The following is a 17,992-nucleotide window of genomic DNA, read 5'->3' on the forward strand; positions in this document are numbered from 1 at the left end:
ATTTTTTCCCCTATAAATGAGAATATGGGGTATTTTACTAGTGCTATGTAGAATAAGATCAAGAGTCACACTTAAAGATCTTTTAGACCTGCAGAAAGTCGAATTAGAAGCCAGAAATGGATGCATAGTGGGCGTAAATCCTTTAGGCCCACTAAATCTGGTCCGGGGGTATCTATATCACGAAAATGGGCTAATTCACAATAAGCGTTTTTTTTCTCCTGAAATAGACACAGAATATAGCCTGTCTCCCTGCACAGTTCAGAATGAAAAGAAAAAAAAGGAAAAGCACATATACGAAAGAGAGCCAGTAAAAGACAAGTGCCGCCGCGCATGCAGCAGCACAGAGATAAAAGAGTATGCCGAACAATACCACAGCGCTCTTATAATGATGTTTCCCTCTCCAAACGCCAACATTGGAATCGAGGTTGGGCGGGATAACAGCTTCACGCGCTTTCTTCGCCAAGGATGCACCAAAAAGCAAGCAAACTACATTCTTGCTTCGCTTCTGCTTCTGAGCGAGGGGATTGACATATACATCTGCTGCACGGAGGGACTTGTTACGTTGAAAAAAAAATACAACGGAGAAGAGCTACTTTCTGTGTCCACAAAAATCATTTCAAATAGTGGCGAGGGCAAAAAAACTGCATCTCCACAAAAGCAGGCTGCCTCTGTTATCAACTTTATAAAAAAGTGGCAGAAAACGCACTCTGAGCCAAGCAGTCTGGAAGAGTTTAAGACCGGTGATTTTCTAAACAGCACGCAGTTCCTTGTGCACTCGTACATATTTGAATACATAGACGAAAAAACAGATGCTGCAGAAATTATTCAATGTGCGCACGAGCTGCTGGGCGACGCTTTGCAGTGCGCAACTGAACAAAAAGCAGTGCGCGGCGCAAAGAAAGGCAGAGTCTTTTCCATGGATAGATTTTTCATCCCGAAGGAAGATGCCAAGAAAAAAGGCGTGTTTTTGGAGGAGCTTAAAAAAATAGAAGTGAGCATGAGAAAGTATGCACGCCTCCCGTTTTCTAACTCAAGCCAGATGCCTGAATACAAGCAGATTCCAATGCACACGGGAAAAGAGGGCATGCAAGAGACAGACGTAAAAAAAGCATTTAGCAATTGCGTGGAAACATGCATATATACGATGTTTTGCTGCCTTGCGTACAATCCGGACAAAGCAAGGTACTCCTTGGATAAAGTGCCCAATGCCAAAGGCCCACTGAAAAGCTTTTTTGGCAACCACACTGCGCCAGATGGGAGAACAAGCATAAGCACTCACCAAGAGTGGAATGCTGTAGTTTCCCGCCTGCCCTGTAAGGAAATTATATACAGGAGGAAAGAAAAAAACGAGCTGATAACAGATGCGTTAAATATCATGCAGGTTATAACCTACATTACGGGAAGGCTTGAAAAAAAAGAAGAGAAGGCCAGAATGAACATGCTCTTGGAGAGGGTGCGAACAAAAAACATCAAAGACACGAGCTTGTGCAAAGACATAACAGAGTATGTTGTTGAGACTCTTCAGGTACTATCTGTCAACCCGTGCATTGAGGTGTTCTGCGAACACCTTTCAATAGAAAAAGACACCAAGAGCTCTAGCATGGTTGTGCTGGGAAAAATCATTCTGAAGTGCAAATTCAAAGGCATAACCCAAAGCATGGTAATTTCGCTAAAAAATGGACATGCGGGCTGTGCGCTTGTTCCAAAAAGCATAGATATTAAAGAAGAAGAGAAAACGGCACTTGAAAAGACAAGGTCTGTTTATGCGAAAAGCAGCGCCTTTGCCGAAATGCTGTTTTTACAATACATAGAGAACATTTGGATTAAGTCGGAATATGAGCCTAAAGAAGTAATAGGCCCAGAAGTAAACAGCATTCTTGATGCAGCAATGCAACGCTCTCTGCCCAGCATAAACAGACTGTTTATGATGAAGGAGTTGCAGCATGATAGCTTTAGAAGAAACTTGTGTGCACACATTCCCATGTATGGGAGAGAAAAGGGGTTCAGCGCGACCAAAGAAAGCCCAGTTACTTGGCTGGTTTCAAATTTTCTGGGCAGCCTTCCGCTGGACGACGACAGCATAGAAAAAAGCGTGCTCAGCGTGTTTATATTTACAAACCAGCTAAAGACGCTCTATAGCAGGATAAATCTAAGCGAGCAGAAGTACCTGGAACTGCTTGAGGGTTCATTTTTCACTGGGTGCGCAGCAGTAAACAACGCAAAGTACACACAGTATTTGCCTGTTGTTTTGGAAAGAATAGCTGGGTATGCAGAGGAAGAAAGAAAGCCTCTCAAAACGTGTTTCGCGATAAATGACCCAAGATCCATAACCTTTTTGTTCGATTGCTTATTTAGGGACGCAACACTAGAGCATGCAAATAAGCTGAACGCCATCATTGACCAGCAGTGCGGGGAGGAGAGTCATAAAAAAAAGAGCCTGTTGGGTGTTGTATGGTTTATTATGGCCTGCGTAACAAAGGAATACCCCAGAAACCTAATTAAAGACCTGTACCTTGCCATGGATCTAGATGCATGCGATAGAGAGCATAAGGTTTTTGAGTACCTATGCAAGAAAATATATGCTCTTAGAGTTAGACTAAAGGTCAGAAATAGTACAATAGAGTTCTACGACTCAAACAAAAAATTTGCGGAAATAATTGGCATTGTTGAGACATGCACATCTATGAGGAAATACCCGAATAACAATTTTGCTATACATTACAGATAACGGGTGGCTGGAAAAGGAAGAAGCATTGGGCTGTTTGCATGAAATATTCGCAGTGCCCAGCCTAAGACTTCGCCAGGCCTTCTTATATCTGTAAACAATGTGTCTGCGCCCACGCTCAGGCGCTTGTTCTTTTTGCTAGACCAAACCTCAAAGAAGAAAACAACCAGTCAAAGCAAGGGCGCAGAAATAAAGACATGGTACAATCAAAAAAAAACTAGACATTTTTATCCGACACTTAAAATATCCCAGAGGCTTCAACCATGGGCTTATGCATGCATGCATGCGCCAATAGAATAAAAATTACATGGCGTGCACGAAGCTTGTATTTTCTCTGCCTGTGAGCTTGCTGCATTGGCAAAAGCCATAGTGCGAGCTCTAAATTCCGTTTAGGCGCCTGCAAAGCGCTCTTTTTGTATCTAAGTGCAGTAAAGGCTGGTGCTGCGTGCGGACTCAGAGGACAACGAGGAAAGCAAAGCTAGGAGCTTAGCGTTTGAAAGTGTTTTGTGCCCAAAGTATTTGGACACTTTTGCGTGCAGAAGCCACAGGAGAAACATGCACTGTCTGGAGCCAGATCCACTGCAGGAACTCTCTGGATCATGTGCTATGTGTGGCAGCGTATGCTTTTGTTTGAAGGCTTGGGGACATGCAGAAGTGAACAAGAGATGTACTGATTTATCAGCTATAAAGCACAATTTATACAAAAATTATATTGTTTGAAATGGCAAAGAGAGTGCTTATCGTGACAATTTTGAAATGTGCTTTTAAGGTGCTAGGGTCTATTTATGAGCAAAGCTCATATACTAGCACAGAATACACACACATAAGCCACCAGAAAGAGACTATTGAGCCCTCCCAGGAAATAAGCCTATCTGACTTGCTCTGCAATGAAACCATAGAAAGCTCGGAGCATCTAGATAACCACAGCATCATTAGCAATTTCTCTGACACGCTGTCGTCTTCTGAGGAGAAAAACAAAACAGCCGAGCCCCAGTCAAAGACAGAAGAAGGCAATGCACTGACGACTGAGCCCCTTAAAAGAAAAAGACCCACGGAGGAGACCACGCAGGAAGACCTGCTCCCCAAGAAAAAATGTTTGTGCAAAGACAGCATGCTTAAAGAGGCATCTGAAAACGAGCGCACAGAAAGTTGCTCCTCAACGAACACACCAGCCTGCACAAGCAACAAAATGCTGTCAGAAACAGAAGATGCTCCATTGCAAAAATCTGCATTGCTTGTGAATGCTTCCACCAATGGAGTGTCTGGGCTGTATGAAATATCCGGAATTAAAATCGACAAACTGCTTTTTCAGATTTCCGGATCGGAAGAGGAAATGCAGCAAATGTCCAGCGGCAAATCAGGCAGCACACTCTCCCAGGAGGATACAAACAACTTGCTGAATTCCACACACAAAAAGATGCAGAAAATGTGCCATGACAGTAGGAAGAAATACAACTGCACTTTTGGGCTTTCGCCAAGCAGCCATTTTATGTTTAACATTGTTCTAAGCAAGCTTAGTATGGTGCCCCAAGAAGAGGAGGCTGTGGGGCTTAAGTCTCCAGAAAAGCAGCCCCTAGAGGAAGATCATGAGAAGGCTCCAACCCGAATGGCCCAAAGTGCATACATAAAGGAATTGCCTAGTGACTTCCTAAATGCGTATAACAAGCAGGCGCTGAACAGTGCGCGCGTCAACCATATGGGATATCCTGTAAGCGTACACTTGGGCCAACCTCTTGCGGAGGTCTTTAAAAAAGAAAAGAGACACCATATGATGTTTAATTCAGTTGCAAGGCCTACCAGTCTGTGGGAAGCCCTTATTCGGCTTTTTGTTCGCAAGACAAAGGGCAAGAAAAAAAAGTACATGTATGGCTTTGTGCTCAAGATTGCAGAGGCGCCGCATTTACTGGAAAAGGAGGTAGGAGCGCGTGTATGCAGCCTGCTGCCAGCGCTTATAGAGTATACGCAGAGAAGCATTTCAAGCATCTACCCAAGCGCGCAAACAAATGGCCAAGGCCAGCCACATGAATTGGATGCGCGCCCGGGCGCCAAGCCTGCGATTTGGGCGCGGCTTTCGTGGCTAAACGAGTGCAGAAAGCCCATTTGCAAGAAATATATTAAGAAGAAAGGCATTTTTCCGATTCTGGGGCTGCCAGAGGTGCTGCACGATTTTATAAATATCGACCCACGTACGCTTTCAGAGACACTGGCGAAAATGGAGGCTTCGGCTGATGCAAAAAGAAGCCAAAAAACACAGATTATAGAGTGCCTCTACGCAAAAGTGAATGAAAACATTCCGCTGAGGTTTAAAGCTAGATCTTCGGCTAAGAGGTGGCACAGGGACTTCATAAAAAGCGAACAGAAGGAAAGCAAGCGCTTTGCACAGAGCATGTACAAAAAGGCTTATGCTGCCTTGGCAGACTTCTACACGCACAGCCCATCCCACTACATGGAGCTTGGCACAAAAGAGCCCAAGAAGGCCAAATTCCTAGGGAAGAACATAATCACAAACCAGCCGTATGTGAAGCACCATATAACTGCTAAGTATATGGCAGGCGGCCTAACGTCTATGGTGATGCATGCAAACGAAAAGCTGTACAACCAGTGGGAGGTAACTCCGTCAGAAAAGCACTACCACGTGCACTTTGTGGACAACGAAAGACAGATATATAGGAAGATATGCATGCCTTTAGTAAAAGTAAACAATAGGAAAGTATATCTCCACACCATAGAAGAGGTTATTCAGCACATCTCCTCAACATACGAGCTGGCCGCAGAGAATATATTTCCACTTATTCACACCGCAAAGAAAAAAGGATGGAGGCTATTGCGCAGAAGTGCATTCAAAGCCAGCATGGAAATAATACAGAAAAACAAAGATGTTTTGGTTTTCTACTACATACCGGAAGGGGCTAAGTGCGAATACTTTTCGCTCTGCACCTTCCAATCAGAAAGAGACTCTCAAACCCCCCATGAAGTGGCAATTCCGCTGTTTTTCTCGCCCTTAATGGAAAGCGCGCTGAACCTGTCTCTGTACACCAAGAAGAACCGGAGATGCTTTAAGAAGGTCAACTTCAACAATATGATGAGATTCTATACATTGCCAATTGAGTATAGGCGCCGCGAAGATATCACTTTGGGCATTGCAGACATGCAATCGCAAGAAATCTACAGCTGCTTCCACACTAAAAGTTCGAAAATAGCGACCAACTGCCTAGAAATGAACATGAAGGTCTGTTTAGGCGAGAAAAGAAAAAATGTCCCGCAGGAGATCAGTGTAACATGGAGCACCAAAGTGAGCAGTAGTGAGAGATATTCGCACTACTTCTTTGGAGAAGAAGACATGCGCAAGAACGATGGGGAGGAGCTCCAAGTCAGAGAAATAATAGCCCAAATAAGCGCGCGCCACGGCAAAAAAGACAGTATTGCTGGCGGGTTTGTGCACATATCGAGCCAAAAGCCGATTCAGACAATAATAATCAACAGCAAAGAATGCATGCATAAAATGCTGCTTTTCCAAAAAGACCGCCTTTCGCCTTCGTCCTTTGTCGTGGTTAGAAACGTAGGATGCGAAAGGTCCGATTTGAAGATGCACAGCCATATTCTGCAGTTTTTGTTTTGCCGGCGCTAGGCTTTGGCGATGCAGAATGCTAGCATCAGCAGAATTGAAGCGGCGCCTGCTTCGCAAGAAACCTAGCAATCCATAGCGCGGTTGTACTTTATTTGTCTCATTGCGTTTGAAAAGAAAATTCTGGCTGCTGGTTTGGCGCATACAATAAAAAAGAAGACAGGAAAACTTGGATGTTTACGAGGCCAGGGACAGCCGCCGTGCAGTTTGGCTTTTTCTTGCAAGCAAAGCTTGGAATAGTTTAGAGTTGTGATTTTATTGTTTTTCGCAATCCATTAAAGCACATAGAATGCCGTATCGGATACCCAGCTCATCGAGAGTTGTATTTTCGGAGGAATGCATTATGGCGTATTCGCAGCATAGTTTTTTGTTTTTCCAAGCCTCTTTTGGCGAAGTTTCCTTAAGATACTCCAACGTGTTCTTTTTGTCTGTGACGTATGCACACCACCTGGGGATACTGCTATTGTTTGGCATGATATGGGTCACGTATGAGCCTTTGGAATCGCACAAGCAAAGTGAAAACACTTTGTGATTGTTCAAGTCGTCTTGCATCAGGCCGCGCCAATATGTGGAGCTCTCGCTTTCTGTATGGAAGCGCAGATTGGAGTATTTTCCTTGCCCCGCAACTCTCGTGTAGTAGGAGACCATTTTAATCGAGCCCTCGATCTCTGGAGCAGGCTCTTTTGTGAAGGTGCAGTTTGCAATCTCGAGGTCAATGTCCAGCCCCTTTCTAGGGTCATCCGGGCATAAGCAAAACGTAAGACTTGGATAGTAGTTTGCGCCAGAGCTGGCGCTGGCCACGTACAAAGACGGGGAGACATTTTTAATCTCATCCAATGCGCTGATTATGCACGAATAGTCTTTTTCGTTCTTTGGCAGGCGCGAGTACGGCGTAACAGACACTGCGCTCGTCATTAGGGAGTTAAGGAGCAGCGGAAACCTGGCCATGTTTCTGGGAAGCGGGCCGTTCCCCACAAACTCAGCAAGTTCCAGACACACGCTTGTTTGTGAGGACGCTGCCTCCATGATATAATAGAACACAAGAATATTGTTTGTTCTGGCATCGCGCGAGTTCAAGCATTGCGTTTTCTCCCGGTTCATGTAGGACCACTTTTTTGTTTCGGTGTTAAACCCCAGAACGTGAATCTCGTTCATGGACTTTTCATAGAGCGCGCATATGTGCCTCCTTATGTGCAGGCAAGACAAGCCATCTTTAAAGGTGGGGATTATAACGACCTTCCGGGCCTGCTCCTCATTGTCTATGTAGAACACATGCTGAACCTGCATGCGTTCGGCAGGCGCTAGCAATACAGGCTCGTGCTCGCGCTTGCCATATTGAATTAACGAATAAAAAGTATTCGTCCCCTCTGGGCCCATATAGAAGCTGTTTATATGGTACTGGTCCAGCAGTACACTGCTCTTTCCGGAAATAGACTCAAGATTTGCAGCGCGCTTGGAGCACAGCTGGTAGAAAACAGCCATGGTGTTGTAGAGGGTCTTGTATGCGCGCCAAGAGCTATTTTCTGACTGTTTGTCTGGATTGCACATGTCCAGATGGGTTTTTAGGAGTGCCAGCAGCTTTTTTTGCTTTCTTCGGAAATTTTCAGCTGTTTTAGGCCTTTCTTGCTCTTGGTAGTCTTTTGTGTTTTCCACCAGCTCAAGCAGGCAGCTTATTATTAAAAAAAGCACGGGTGGAGCGATTTCGGCATCCTTGCATAGGGATGTATACTCTAGATACAGGCTTTTGTTTTTGCTGTTGTGTATGTCGTCAAACACAGAACCGAACAACTCATTCGGCATCGTCTGAAGATCTTTGCTGATTTCTGGTATGCTTAGCAGGGCCTGCACTGCTGTGGTTAAAAACCCCAGCTTTTTTGTGAACGGAAGGAGAACATTATCGACCATGGGGCGTGTGCTGCTGCTCTCGCGCGCGCCCAGGCTTAAGACCATGTCCCCTATTGTCCTGCGCTCGCATTCGAACGGGGCTTTCCCCGCGTCCCTAAAGGAGTAGCTGCTGGGCGCATTTTCAACCCAAAAATTGATCAGCTTTCTCAGCACAGCATGGTTTATGTTCACGCGTTCGTATAAAAAGGCGTACTTTTGCTGGTTTTTCGCAATCTCCATCAAAAGAGCATGCCTAGTGCGCATGTCTGGCCCAAGAAGAGACACCAGCTCCCAGAAGGACTCGCTCTTTAGCTTCTTGTGGGCATTTATAATTAGGCTTTCCTTTTGGGCCTGGCTCAGAGGAGAGTCCATAGCATTTGGGTCTGTGCTAGTACAAGCCAGCGAGTTTTTGTAAATGTCGCCCAGGCGCTTTATCGAGGAAAAAGTCGAGCTTGTCTCCTCTGGTGCAGCCGTTTCAAGCGGCGTGTTTTCTTCACGATCAACAAAGATGGTCAAGCTGCTTTTTTTTTCTGACCGGCCGCGGAACTGTTCAGTAACACCTTTTCTAATAGAACGTAGAAGGGAAGAAAAAAGAGCTGGTTTTTCTTTGGCTTTTTTTGGTGCAGCATCAGCCTGCTCCTGCGGTATGCAGCATGCAGAGTCGCCTTGGGTGCTTAGAGTTGCCTCGGTGGAGGCATGCACAACAGCTTCTAGGGCAAGCCATAAAATGCACAATATTTGACTTTCGATCCTTGCCATGTTTTTGTCTTTGTAAATATCTAAAATGTTTTTATTCTCAAGACTGCGCTCAGATGTGATTTGACGTCCAATCATGAAATTAGTGCATCAAAAAAACTTTCTAGGAATTGGCCACGATTGACATGCTTTTTCTAGAACCCAACTATATCAATACCAACGCACTTGGCTTTCCACTTGGCGCTCGGCTTTTCTACACACCCAAAGGCAGTGCGCATACATGCCCGGCCTGGATTAAGTCTGGGCTAGCCCAAACCAGATGGGCTGCGTGCTTATATGCCGCCATTACACAGCTTCGCTTTATTCTCTGTATTTTGGAAGAGTGCTGGCATTGGATTGACACTTTATAGCAATCAAAGAAAGGATTTGTGGAGTTAACAGCCATAGAAATGACAGGCTAAGTTTGCGTGTTTTGGACACGCGGAAAAACAAGCACACCCGATTTCAGCTGACAGCGCCTAGGCACATGTCTCAATTTTCCATTTTAAATGGCCCCTTCATCGATGCAGCTTCTGCTAAAAGCAAGCGTCTGTGCATGCCAGGACTCCAGTCTGACTCTGCAGTTTATTCGATGAAAACAGATTCGGGCAAAATCTTTTCTTGTGCCGCCGCAATTCCATGCGCGAGTTTGCCTCTGAATAACCCGAAGTGATAAGCGAGGCTGCGCGCAGAAAGGAGCGTTTAAGAAAAATTGTCGATTCGCAGAAAACAGTGCGGCTATGCTGTTTGAATGCCCTCCAACGCCCAGCAGGCCCTTTCTGGCCAAATTATGAAATGCCTTCATTTTCACCCCGGCCTGCTTTCTGGCATATGCCCTTTACCCCAAACGTATTTCAGAAACAAGGCGAAAAATTTTAGTTAAAATGAAGCCGTGCTCTTTGCTACTGCAGACGCTTCAAAAGCATAAGCTTCTGGGGGAGCCGCTGCGAGAATTTAAAGTAAAGGAGGAAACAAAGGAGTGTGTCTATGCCGCATTGAAAACCGAGCTCTTTTTCCAAAACATAGAAGAGTGCGAGTCCCGAGGCGTTTTAATGTGCTATGATGAGCTGGTTGAGTATTCTCTGCCTGCTGTGTCCTCAGAGATCAAAATATCTGACGAGGAGATATATTACATGGAGAAGACGCTGAAAAGCGTGTTCAGACACGCGCTGCACTCTTTTTACTTGGCAAAAAGCGGAGACAAGCTATACTTGCACATTAAGTATGCAGAGGAGCCGTCCACTCTAATAGTAGGGCCGGTCGTGCAGTCTGGAAAAACCGCGGAGACAGATACAGAGGCCGCCGAGTTTATGGGCCTTTGGGAGGGCCTGATAGAGCACAGAATGTTTGAAGACGGGAAAATTCGGGTGTGTGCGCACTTCAAGGACTGCAAGCCCGACACCATGCGGTATGAGATGCTGTGCAGGATATTTAGCATAAAGACGCAGGAAAGCAAAAAGGCGGCAAGCAAGAAGGCGGCAAGCGAGAAGGCGGCAAGCGAGAAGGCGGGGTGCAAGAGGCCTGCAAGAATACTTACGCCCACCATAGCGCTGGAATCGGTGGACCTAGGATACCAGGGGTCGAATCGAAAGAAAAGCCATCTTTCAATAAACAGCTCGCTCGATGCAATCCGGGAATCGTTTCCTGTCACGATTATAGAGTCTGTGTACACAGGCCCGTACAGCCGCATGACCCGGGCCATAGCAGAGCAAAGGTCGCAGGTATACCTAAAGGTGGGGCGGGGCCATATATGGCCAAAGCATGACGCGCGCCTGTCCGATGCCTCAATAACCGCGCTGAATGGGGTTCTGGGAAAGTCTCTAGAGAGGCACACCACCATAGAAGGGATATCAAAAGACAACACGGTGTACAGCACGCTGTTTGGCGAGCGTTTTGAGTTTATTTTCGACGTGGAGGGAGAGCAGAGCATCCATCCAGAGAAGTACCATTTGATGAACTTCCGGGTGGAGTACGAGAGGTTCTTCCAGGAGGCGTCCAGCCGGCAAAAAGGGTTCCCCAGGCTATGCGCGCTTGTAAAAAACCTTTTGCACGCGCACGGGCTATACCCGCACTACATATCGGATGTGGCCGTGGAGATTTTCTGCTACAGAACAGGATACAGCGCAAACACGCTTTCGGGAGGGCTGCGGGCTGTTATGTCAACGCAGTACTCCTACGGGTATGCGCTGGATATACGGAGGGGAAAGTGCAAAATACGCCCAAAGAAGACCGGAAAGATCGAAATAACCCACAGCGCAGGCGCCTACACAATTGACCTTCCGCCGGAAAGCATGCACAATGAAATGAACCAGATCTTTAAGAGCTCTTTGCAGATGACAGAGAACATTCCAGGCATAACAGAGAGCAGAGAAGTGTCTTCAGTCTTCAGAGGCCTATTTGTGCCCAGCACCAACGGCGTGGCCTTTTCTTTGAGCAGCGTGCCTTTAAGGGATTACACAGAAATAGCCCACTACACAGCACACCTGGGCGGCGCCCACACCAGGACAGACGAGGCACACTGTTTCTCAACACTAATAGACATGGGGTGCACTCCGTACTTCTGCAGATCCGGCATTCTTCATGTGCGCATGAGCGACCAATCCAGCGCAAAGCTGGCCATAGGCGCTGCAGTCCTTCTGACAGGCATGAAGTACATCAAAGTAAGAACGCACGAGCATACACATAAATAAAGAAACACCATTCTCGCATTTTTAAACAGTGGCAGCACATGCCGGATATATAAGATCTTTATCTTTACTCTTCTTCATCGGTGACATTTTTGTCGTCCAAGTCGCTCTCTCTGGGGTGCAGCGTAAACCTGGGCCCAATTTCGTGTATTTCGTACCACGCCTCCTGGTCAGAGGCAAGAACTTCTGCAATATTTGGATCCGTCTCTAGCTCTTCGTCTGGCTTGTGGTTTTTCTCTATTTCGTCAAGCTTCTCCTCCTCCTTCTGCTCTTCGTTCATCTTCTTTTCCTGGCGCGCCCTCTCCGCAGCAATCTTGACGGCTTCTTTCGTTTTTTTCTGAATGTGGTAAAACCTGACGTGAATCTGCTCGTCCAGAATAAAGAACGATGCTATCTTATCTACGTAGTCTTTTGTTGCCTCTGGGGACTCTGGCACCTCTCGCGTGGTGTTGAAGATTCGGGTCAGAATCGCCTGGGCCTTTCTTAGCCCTCTGCTGTTGCTGAACTCCGGCGTAAAGAGCGTGGTCATCTGCGTGTTAGCAAGCGGGTTTCCCACGTACTTCAGCTCAGTCATGGTGTACACCCCCGTCAGAATGAACTTCATGACGTCGAAAGACTCCTTTCCATACCCTGCGCTGTTTCTGGCAACAGCCCAGAAAATAGGGGCAGGGCTTCTCTTCCGGGTCTCAATGACCAAGGCGTTGTCCGCGTCTCTCAGCTCAGCAATGTCTGCAATCTCGTACACCGAGAACCTCTCTTTGAGCTTGGAGTCTCGCACCGTGTTTTCGGGCAGCAGCGAGCAGATGTCGTTTATTAAGTGTCTGCACGTGCTTGGCCCCTTTAGTGAAAGAAGAAGCACGGTTTTTCCCGGATTTTGATCTTCCGTTGTGATCTTGACCGCTTTTTCTTCGTCCACAGCGTTTGCATTCTGCACAGGGTCTGCTGGCAAAATGTGTTCGTTCTCGTTTGTGTGACTGCTGTGTGCTTCGGTGTGCTCGCTTGGGTTAGTAACAGCCTCTGTGCTTGCCATTGAAAATTTTTGCCACAAAATCTTATGTATAAAAATATAAAGAAGCCCGCAGAAAATGCTAGTTGAGGTTCTTGACGGAATAGGCGGCAGCTTGGTTTACATAGAAAAGTCTGCGTACACAGAAGAAAGCCCGGCCATTGCGCAGCTGCTAAAGAATCCGCACAGAATATATGCGGAGGAGCACTACACAATAATACGGCTGGCCAACTTGTTCAGAACGCCGGAAATATCCTCGTTGGAAATGGAAATCAACAGCGACCTGGAGGGGCGCATGAAACGCATGCTCAAACAGATTTCCTGCATGTGCGGCTGCTCCGTCGTGGAAAACAAAAGCGCGCTGCGGCTGCCCTCGGACGGGTGGGAGGAGCTGGTGGACATGTGGTCTTGCCACAACAGAGAGTTTGCGCATTTGGCAGAGCGGGAAATTAGGCCAAAAAAGGACGGAGTTCTTTACTCGACGCTTCACTTGCTAATAGAGCCTGAGCGTGCCCCAAAGTGTCTGAAGCCCTGCGAAAGCACCTCTGGGCCCAGCGCTGCGGCTTCAAAGCCAGCAAAGCTGTTCTACAACCAGATGCAGCTCCCTGTTCCGGACGAGTATCTTCTTTTCCACTATGTGTACGACCTGTTTCAGACCAACAAGGAGATTTCGGTGGGAGACACATACACAATATGCCTCCTGGACACCACACACACGTATGCAGGCGAGTTGACAATGGATCCAGTTTTTTCGCTCTCTATGAAAATAGGGTATGCGCACATAGAAAAAACTGCGGCAAATAAGTGCGCCGTGGCTACGGAAGAAAACGCCCACATAAACGAGCACTACACCGAAAAGCTAATAGAAATCATGCACAGAAACAGCATAAAGGTGGAAATGAACGGCAGGCCTGTCACGTTCATTCGCAGAGTGCTTTTTTAGCGCGCAGAATGGGCGCTGCTGCAAAGGCGGGGAAAGTGCGTGGAGAAACCGGAAAGCCTCTTCTGTTCTAAGTAGAAGTATTCCGCAGAGGCGTAGCCCAACCAGCAGAAGCAGATGAGTGTGTGCCTCTGTGGGTATAAATGGTATTATTTTGACTGGAATTAAAATAAAATGGAGAAGTACACAGAGTTCAATGATCCTGTTACAGGAATAAACCCGTACCTCAGGCCCATAAAGCACAGAATAACGCTTCTTTCGCTGGTGTTTAGAATGCTTTTAGTCCGTGCAATGCTCTGCCTCCCCTTCTTTCTTTACAAGCATCTGAAAGGGAGTTATGCACAAGTCAAGTACGAAAAGAAAGAGACAGTAGACGCACTAAGAAAAAATCGGGTCTTCATGTGCACGTACACGTGCATATTTGACACGTCTGTGCTCTACCAGGTGCTTAATAACCCCTCCATCTACATCATACGGGGCACCCAGGTGCTGCTTATAGACAACAAGAACATGCTAAGAGCATCGAGCAAGGCGCAGGTGCTTGAAGAGATAGAAGCCGGAAAATATGTGGTCTTTCTGATAGGCGGCGGCATTACAAACGGAAAAGTCCTTGTGAGCACTTCGGACATAGAAGAAATATTCGACGTTGAGCGGGTCATTTCTCTCCAGTATGCGCCCAGCCTTGCATACGACATAAGCCTGTTCGACCTTAAAGTCTACCCCCAGTTCAGAAGCAAAATAAGCTCGTTCATATACCATCTGATGTACTATGCCACGCTGCAGGCGCCCCCTATGTGCTACATCTCAGTGCACCACACTCTCTACGACATGTCGGAAAAAACAGGCGTGGAGGTCTCGAAGGCTCTGGACTCAAAAACAACCCTGAAGTTTCTAAAGATGTTTGGGTTTGATGAATAAAAGGTAATTTATTTACTTATCTGTTATATTCTCGGCCATTGCATCATATGAATCTCCAAAGAATCCTCGCAGTGCTCCGGCTATTCCCAAAGATATTTCAGACAGCTCGGGCGCTGAAATGTAGTTTTTCATCTCGTCGTACACCTTGGCCGTGGCATCTGCAAAGTCCTTTGTGAACTTCTGCTCCTCCTCTTTGGACCTTGCCGACTCCACTATCTGCCGTATGTCGAGGATTTTCAGCCTGCTGTCGTCTATCTCCACTGCCACATCCTTCTGTTCCTTGATTAGCTCTAAAACCCGCGCAATCCCCTCTTTGAACTGCACTCTCGCGGCAGAGACTTTTTTCAGCGCGTATGAAAGCCCTTCAAATTGCCGAGACGCCTCCCCTGTTGTGTTGCTTGCCAGAGATAGCGCCGACCCTGCAAATATCCCAAACACGTCAGAGTCTTCCTTTGAAACCTCATTTCTTGTCCTGCCTTGGCGCTTGATGCTGTCCTTAACAAGCTCGAACCCAGACGCCAGGCTGCTTGCTATGTTGTCGTACAAAGTGCTTGATGAAAATGCTTGCACAAGCGCCTGCATCTCTATCTCCATGGCTTTTATGGACTCGCGCGTTCTCTTGTACTCCTTCTCTGTCTCTATGTATGTTTCTGTGTGGGTGGTCTTTTTGTACTCTTTTGTAAGTTTGTCCTTTATTCGTGTTTTAAGCTTTGCGTAGTCCATTGTTTAATTTTAGAAAAATCCTTTTATATTTATGTCCGCCTGGCTGAATTTTCTAGCATGAAAATGCCCAATGGTTTTCAATAGAGGCTCCACAAATCTGCACACGCCTGCGCCCAATAGAATGGGGAGTTGCCACCCTGTAGCAGAGAAGGGGTAGTTTCTGCCTATTCCATCGCGTGCAAGACATTTCTGGGCACACTCCGCGCTAGGCACCTCCAGCGCGCAATGTGTGCAGAGCGGCATCTGCTGAAGAGGTTTTCCGGCGTCTATTCGACGTCTAGCCGGTTTTACAGGCTTTTCAGCTCGTGGAGGCGAAGAGCAGGCGCCCTGCATAAAACAGTGCTTCAAAAACCTTGGCCCGAATGCACAGCCCTCGCATTCTTTAGTTTATTCATACAGTGCTACTCGCCTGGCCTTCTGCGGGATATTTTCTCCTCTACCTTGTCTAGCTCAGAATCGTTTGTTTTTTTAATTTCGTTCAAAAGGTTTTCAAGCTCTTTGAATTTCTTTGTCATCTCCTCTGTTTTTTTCTGCATTTCCCGGAAGCTTGTCGTTGTTTTGTTTGTTGAGTTTGACTCGACGTCAGAAACTGAGGCATCATCAACGGCCTGCGAGAAGGACACAGGAATGTCTGTGATGCTTTCGCTGCCCAAGCCTGACACGTCTGTTTCCTCGGTTTCATCTGTGACAACCACAGAGTGTGCCACTTCGCGGGGCTTATGGGCACCCGAGCTTCTCGCAGGGGCGTTTCTGCTTGCGTATATTTCCGACCTTTTATCGCGCCGTCTTCTTTCTCCCTCAGTCTGCATTTTCTGCGCGTCGTACTCTTTTTTCTTTTTGTTTATTGCCAGATACTCGAGCCTCTCCCGCTTCTGCAGGTCTGACTTGGACAGCTTATCCATCTGCTTGATCAGCTCCTCCATTTCCAGCGTGCAGGCGTTTAGCGCCTTTTCCTTGATTTCCGCGCGCTTTTTCAGCCTGCTGTACTGGATCAGCAGAACTTCGTGCTCTCTTTTGATCTTCTGCTTCTCGTACGACATCTCCTCCTGGCTTCTCCGGGCCTTCTCCAGCTCGGCGTCCTTGTGCTCTATTATTCCTTGGAGGACCTGCTTCTCTTCTTCGTGAATGTCCGTCTCCTTGTTGCTCACTTTTTTGTCCCGGAGGAGCTCCTTCGATATTTTTTTCTGACTCTCCAGCGAAGCCTCCAGCTCAAAAATGCGCTTTCTTTGGGCGCTGGCCTCCTCTTTCTGCCGCTTAATCTCCTTGGCTGCTTCGTTCAGTGCCTTGTTCAGGTATTTTGCCTCCATCTTTACAGTCCGGTGCGTGGTGGTCGCGTCCTCAAACTGCCCGCGGACAGAGGTCTCTGACACTTTCAGTAGCTCGTTTTCCTTCTTTAGCACTTTCACTTGCTCTGTCACGCACTCCACCATTTTGCACAAAGACGGCGATATTCGGCTTGACTTCACAATTTCCGACACCAGCTCCACTGGAAACTGGTCGCCTGTCCCGGGCTTGCTGCTTCTCAAAAACGCCTCCAGCTCGTCATACTGTAGAGAGAGCTGCTTCAGAAGGGAAATTGTTGTTTCAATCGACTCCAGCTCCGGCTCTACCTCTTTTTCCGCATATTTTTGCTTTTTGTTCATTAAATTCCTTATGTCCTCCTCCACGTCGGTGCTTTTCTCTTCCGAGTGATGCTCTGCAGTGCTTTGGCCTTCTCGCATTCCTTGCATTTTACAAATAGCAGAATAAAAAATAATCACAGGATGAACATTTCAGAGATGATTTCCAAAAATACAAGACTAATAAAGCTTCTTCTTGCCCTGGGCTTGATGGGGCTTCTGCACTGCATGCTTCAAGGATCAGTATCTGTAGAGCACATGTTCAAAGAGGCAAAAAGGGTCGAAGACCTGCAAGAGTATGAAAGTGCCGAGAAGCACTATATTCGGGTAAAAAATGCAAAACCTGCTTTTTCAGGGTCTCCTCTGCTAAATGACGTGCGCTTCCTAAGAATTGTGCAATCAATCAAGGACAAGGCAGAAGTCGACGAATTGGGCGGAATATCAGTCTCTGACCTGCAGGAGCTCGAGCTCATAGTTGAGCAATCAGAAAACCAACTGATCTCTTCAGACAAGCACCAGGGAATGCTGGAGTTCTTCAAGGAGTTCAAGAATGGGTACCTAAACCAGTACATGTACCACGTGCAGGGAATCATTGAGAAAAGGTACTTGGTGCCCAAAAACACCGAAAGCCATGCTCTAAAAAGCATTGACGTCTTGGAAAAAACCCTGAAACTCTACGAATTGTCTGACAATGTGCGCAAAAAGTGCAAAAAGTACCTCAGGTACTTCCGGGACACTATCCAAAAAGAAGCTTCGAAAAAGCGCTGCAAAGAAAAAGAAATACACAAAATTCTCGAGCGAATCGGCACCATCGAGGGCTCTGTCGCATACCTGGAGCTTTTTCGAACACTCCCGCGCGTGCAGGAGGATAAGACCGCAGAGTTCAAGTACAGAGTCTTTCGGATGCACCTGATAAACAATGTTGAAGCCTTTGGAGAGTACTGGTGCATTCTGTTTGGGAATGCAACCGAATATGCCTTGATGGAGCAAACTGCCGACCTCTGAATGCGCACTTTTCTGCCTGCACAGTCCATGCAATAAATGGCATATCCACACAGCTACTGTTTTGCGTCCAAGAAGAATCTCGCTCTTTTGCTGCTGGCGCTTTCTTTTCCACTTTAGCCTTCATC

General features: G+C 46.8%; 10 protein-coding genes across 10 annotated transcripts; 6 read left to right on the plus strand and 4 right to left on the minus strand.

Moving 5' to 3' along the window:
* Nucleotides 1–16: 16 nt before the first annotated feature.
* NEMAJ01_0975 (uncharacterized protein) lies at nt 17–2,728 on the plus strand (the record flags this gene model as incomplete). The annotated part of the gene is made up of 1 exon (XM_047914813.1): nt 17–2,728. The coding sequence occupies one exon, from the start codon at nt 17–19 to the stop codon at nt 2,726–2,728; it is 2,712 nt and encodes a 903-aa protein (XP_047770770.1).
* Nucleotides 2,729–3,446: 718 nt separating this feature from the next.
* On the plus strand, nt 3,447–6,353 carry NEMAJ01_0976 (uncharacterized protein; the record flags this gene model as incomplete). The annotated part of the gene is made up of 1 exon (XM_047914814.1): nt 3,447–6,353. One exon carries the CDS (start codon nt 3,447–3,449, stop codon nt 6,351–6,353), a length of 2,907 nt encoding a protein of 968 aa, XP_047770771.1.
* Nucleotides 6,354–6,605: 252 nt separating this feature from the next.
* On the minus strand, nt 6,606–9,068 carry NEMAJ01_0977 (uncharacterized protein; the record flags this gene model as incomplete). Its single annotated transcript, XM_047914815.1, has 1 exon — nt 6,606–9,068. One exon carries the CDS (start codon nt 9,066–9,068, stop codon nt 6,606–6,608), a length of 2,463 nt encoding a protein of 820 aa, XP_047770772.1.
* Nucleotides 9,069–9,853: 785 nt separating this feature from the next.
* On the plus strand, nt 9,854–11,659 carry NEMAJ01_0978 (uncharacterized protein; the record flags this gene model as incomplete). The annotated part of the gene is made up of 1 exon (XM_047914816.1): nt 9,854–11,659. The coding sequence occupies one exon, from the start codon at nt 9,854–9,856 to the stop codon at nt 11,657–11,659; it is 1,806 nt and encodes a 601-aa protein (XP_047770773.1).
* A 64-nt stretch (nt 11,660–11,723) lies between these two features.
* On the minus strand, nt 11,724–12,686 carry NEMAJ01_0979 (ribosome biogenesis protein BRX1; the record flags this gene model as incomplete). The annotated part of the gene is made up of 1 exon (XM_047914817.1): nt 11,724–12,686. The coding sequence occupies one exon, from the start codon at nt 12,684–12,686 to the stop codon at nt 11,724–11,726; it is 963 nt and encodes a 320-aa protein (XP_047770774.1).
* A 55-nt stretch (nt 12,687–12,741) lies between these two features.
* On the plus strand, nt 12,742–13,605 carry NEMAJ01_0980 (uncharacterized protein; the record flags this gene model as incomplete). The annotated part of the gene is made up of 1 exon (XM_047914818.1): nt 12,742–13,605. The coding sequence occupies one exon, from the start codon at nt 12,742–12,744 to the stop codon at nt 13,603–13,605; it is 864 nt and encodes a 287-aa protein (XP_047770775.1).
* Nucleotides 13,606–13,776: 171 nt separating this feature from the next.
* Nucleotides 13,777–14,520, plus strand: NEMAJ01_0981 (uncharacterized protein; the record flags this gene model as incomplete). The annotated part of the gene is made up of 1 exon (XM_047914819.1): nt 13,777–14,520. The coding sequence occupies one exon, from the start codon at nt 13,777–13,779 to the stop codon at nt 14,518–14,520; it is 744 nt and encodes a 247-aa protein (XP_047770776.1).
* Nucleotides 14,521–14,532: 12 nt separating this feature from the next.
* Nucleotides 14,533–15,243, minus strand: NEMAJ01_0982 (uncharacterized protein; the record flags this gene model as incomplete). Its single annotated transcript, XM_047914820.1, has 1 exon — nt 14,533–15,243. One exon carries the CDS (start codon nt 15,241–15,243, stop codon nt 14,533–14,535), a length of 711 nt encoding a protein of 236 aa, XP_047770777.1.
* Nucleotides 15,244–15,644: 401 nt separating this feature from the next.
* NEMAJ01_0983 (uncharacterized protein) lies at nt 15,645–16,973 on the minus strand (the record flags this gene model as incomplete). Its single annotated transcript, XM_047914821.1, has 1 exon — nt 15,645–16,973. One exon carries the CDS (start codon nt 16,971–16,973, stop codon nt 15,645–15,647), a length of 1,329 nt encoding a protein of 442 aa, XP_047770778.1.
* A 48-nt stretch (nt 16,974–17,021) lies between these two features.
* Nucleotides 17,022–17,867, plus strand: NEMAJ01_0984 (uncharacterized protein; the record flags this gene model as incomplete). The annotated part of the gene is made up of 1 exon (XM_047914822.1): nt 17,022–17,867. One exon carries the CDS (start codon nt 17,022–17,024, stop codon nt 17,865–17,867), a length of 846 nt encoding a protein of 281 aa, XP_047770779.1.
* Nucleotides 17,868–17,992: the final 125 nt, after the last annotated feature.

Source organism: Nematocida major, assembly GCF_021653875.1.
Source record: "Nematocida major strain JUm2507 chromosome Unknown 2393, whole genome shotgun sequence".
Taxonomy (NCBI): Eukaryota; Fungi; Microsporidia; genus Nematocida; species Nematocida major.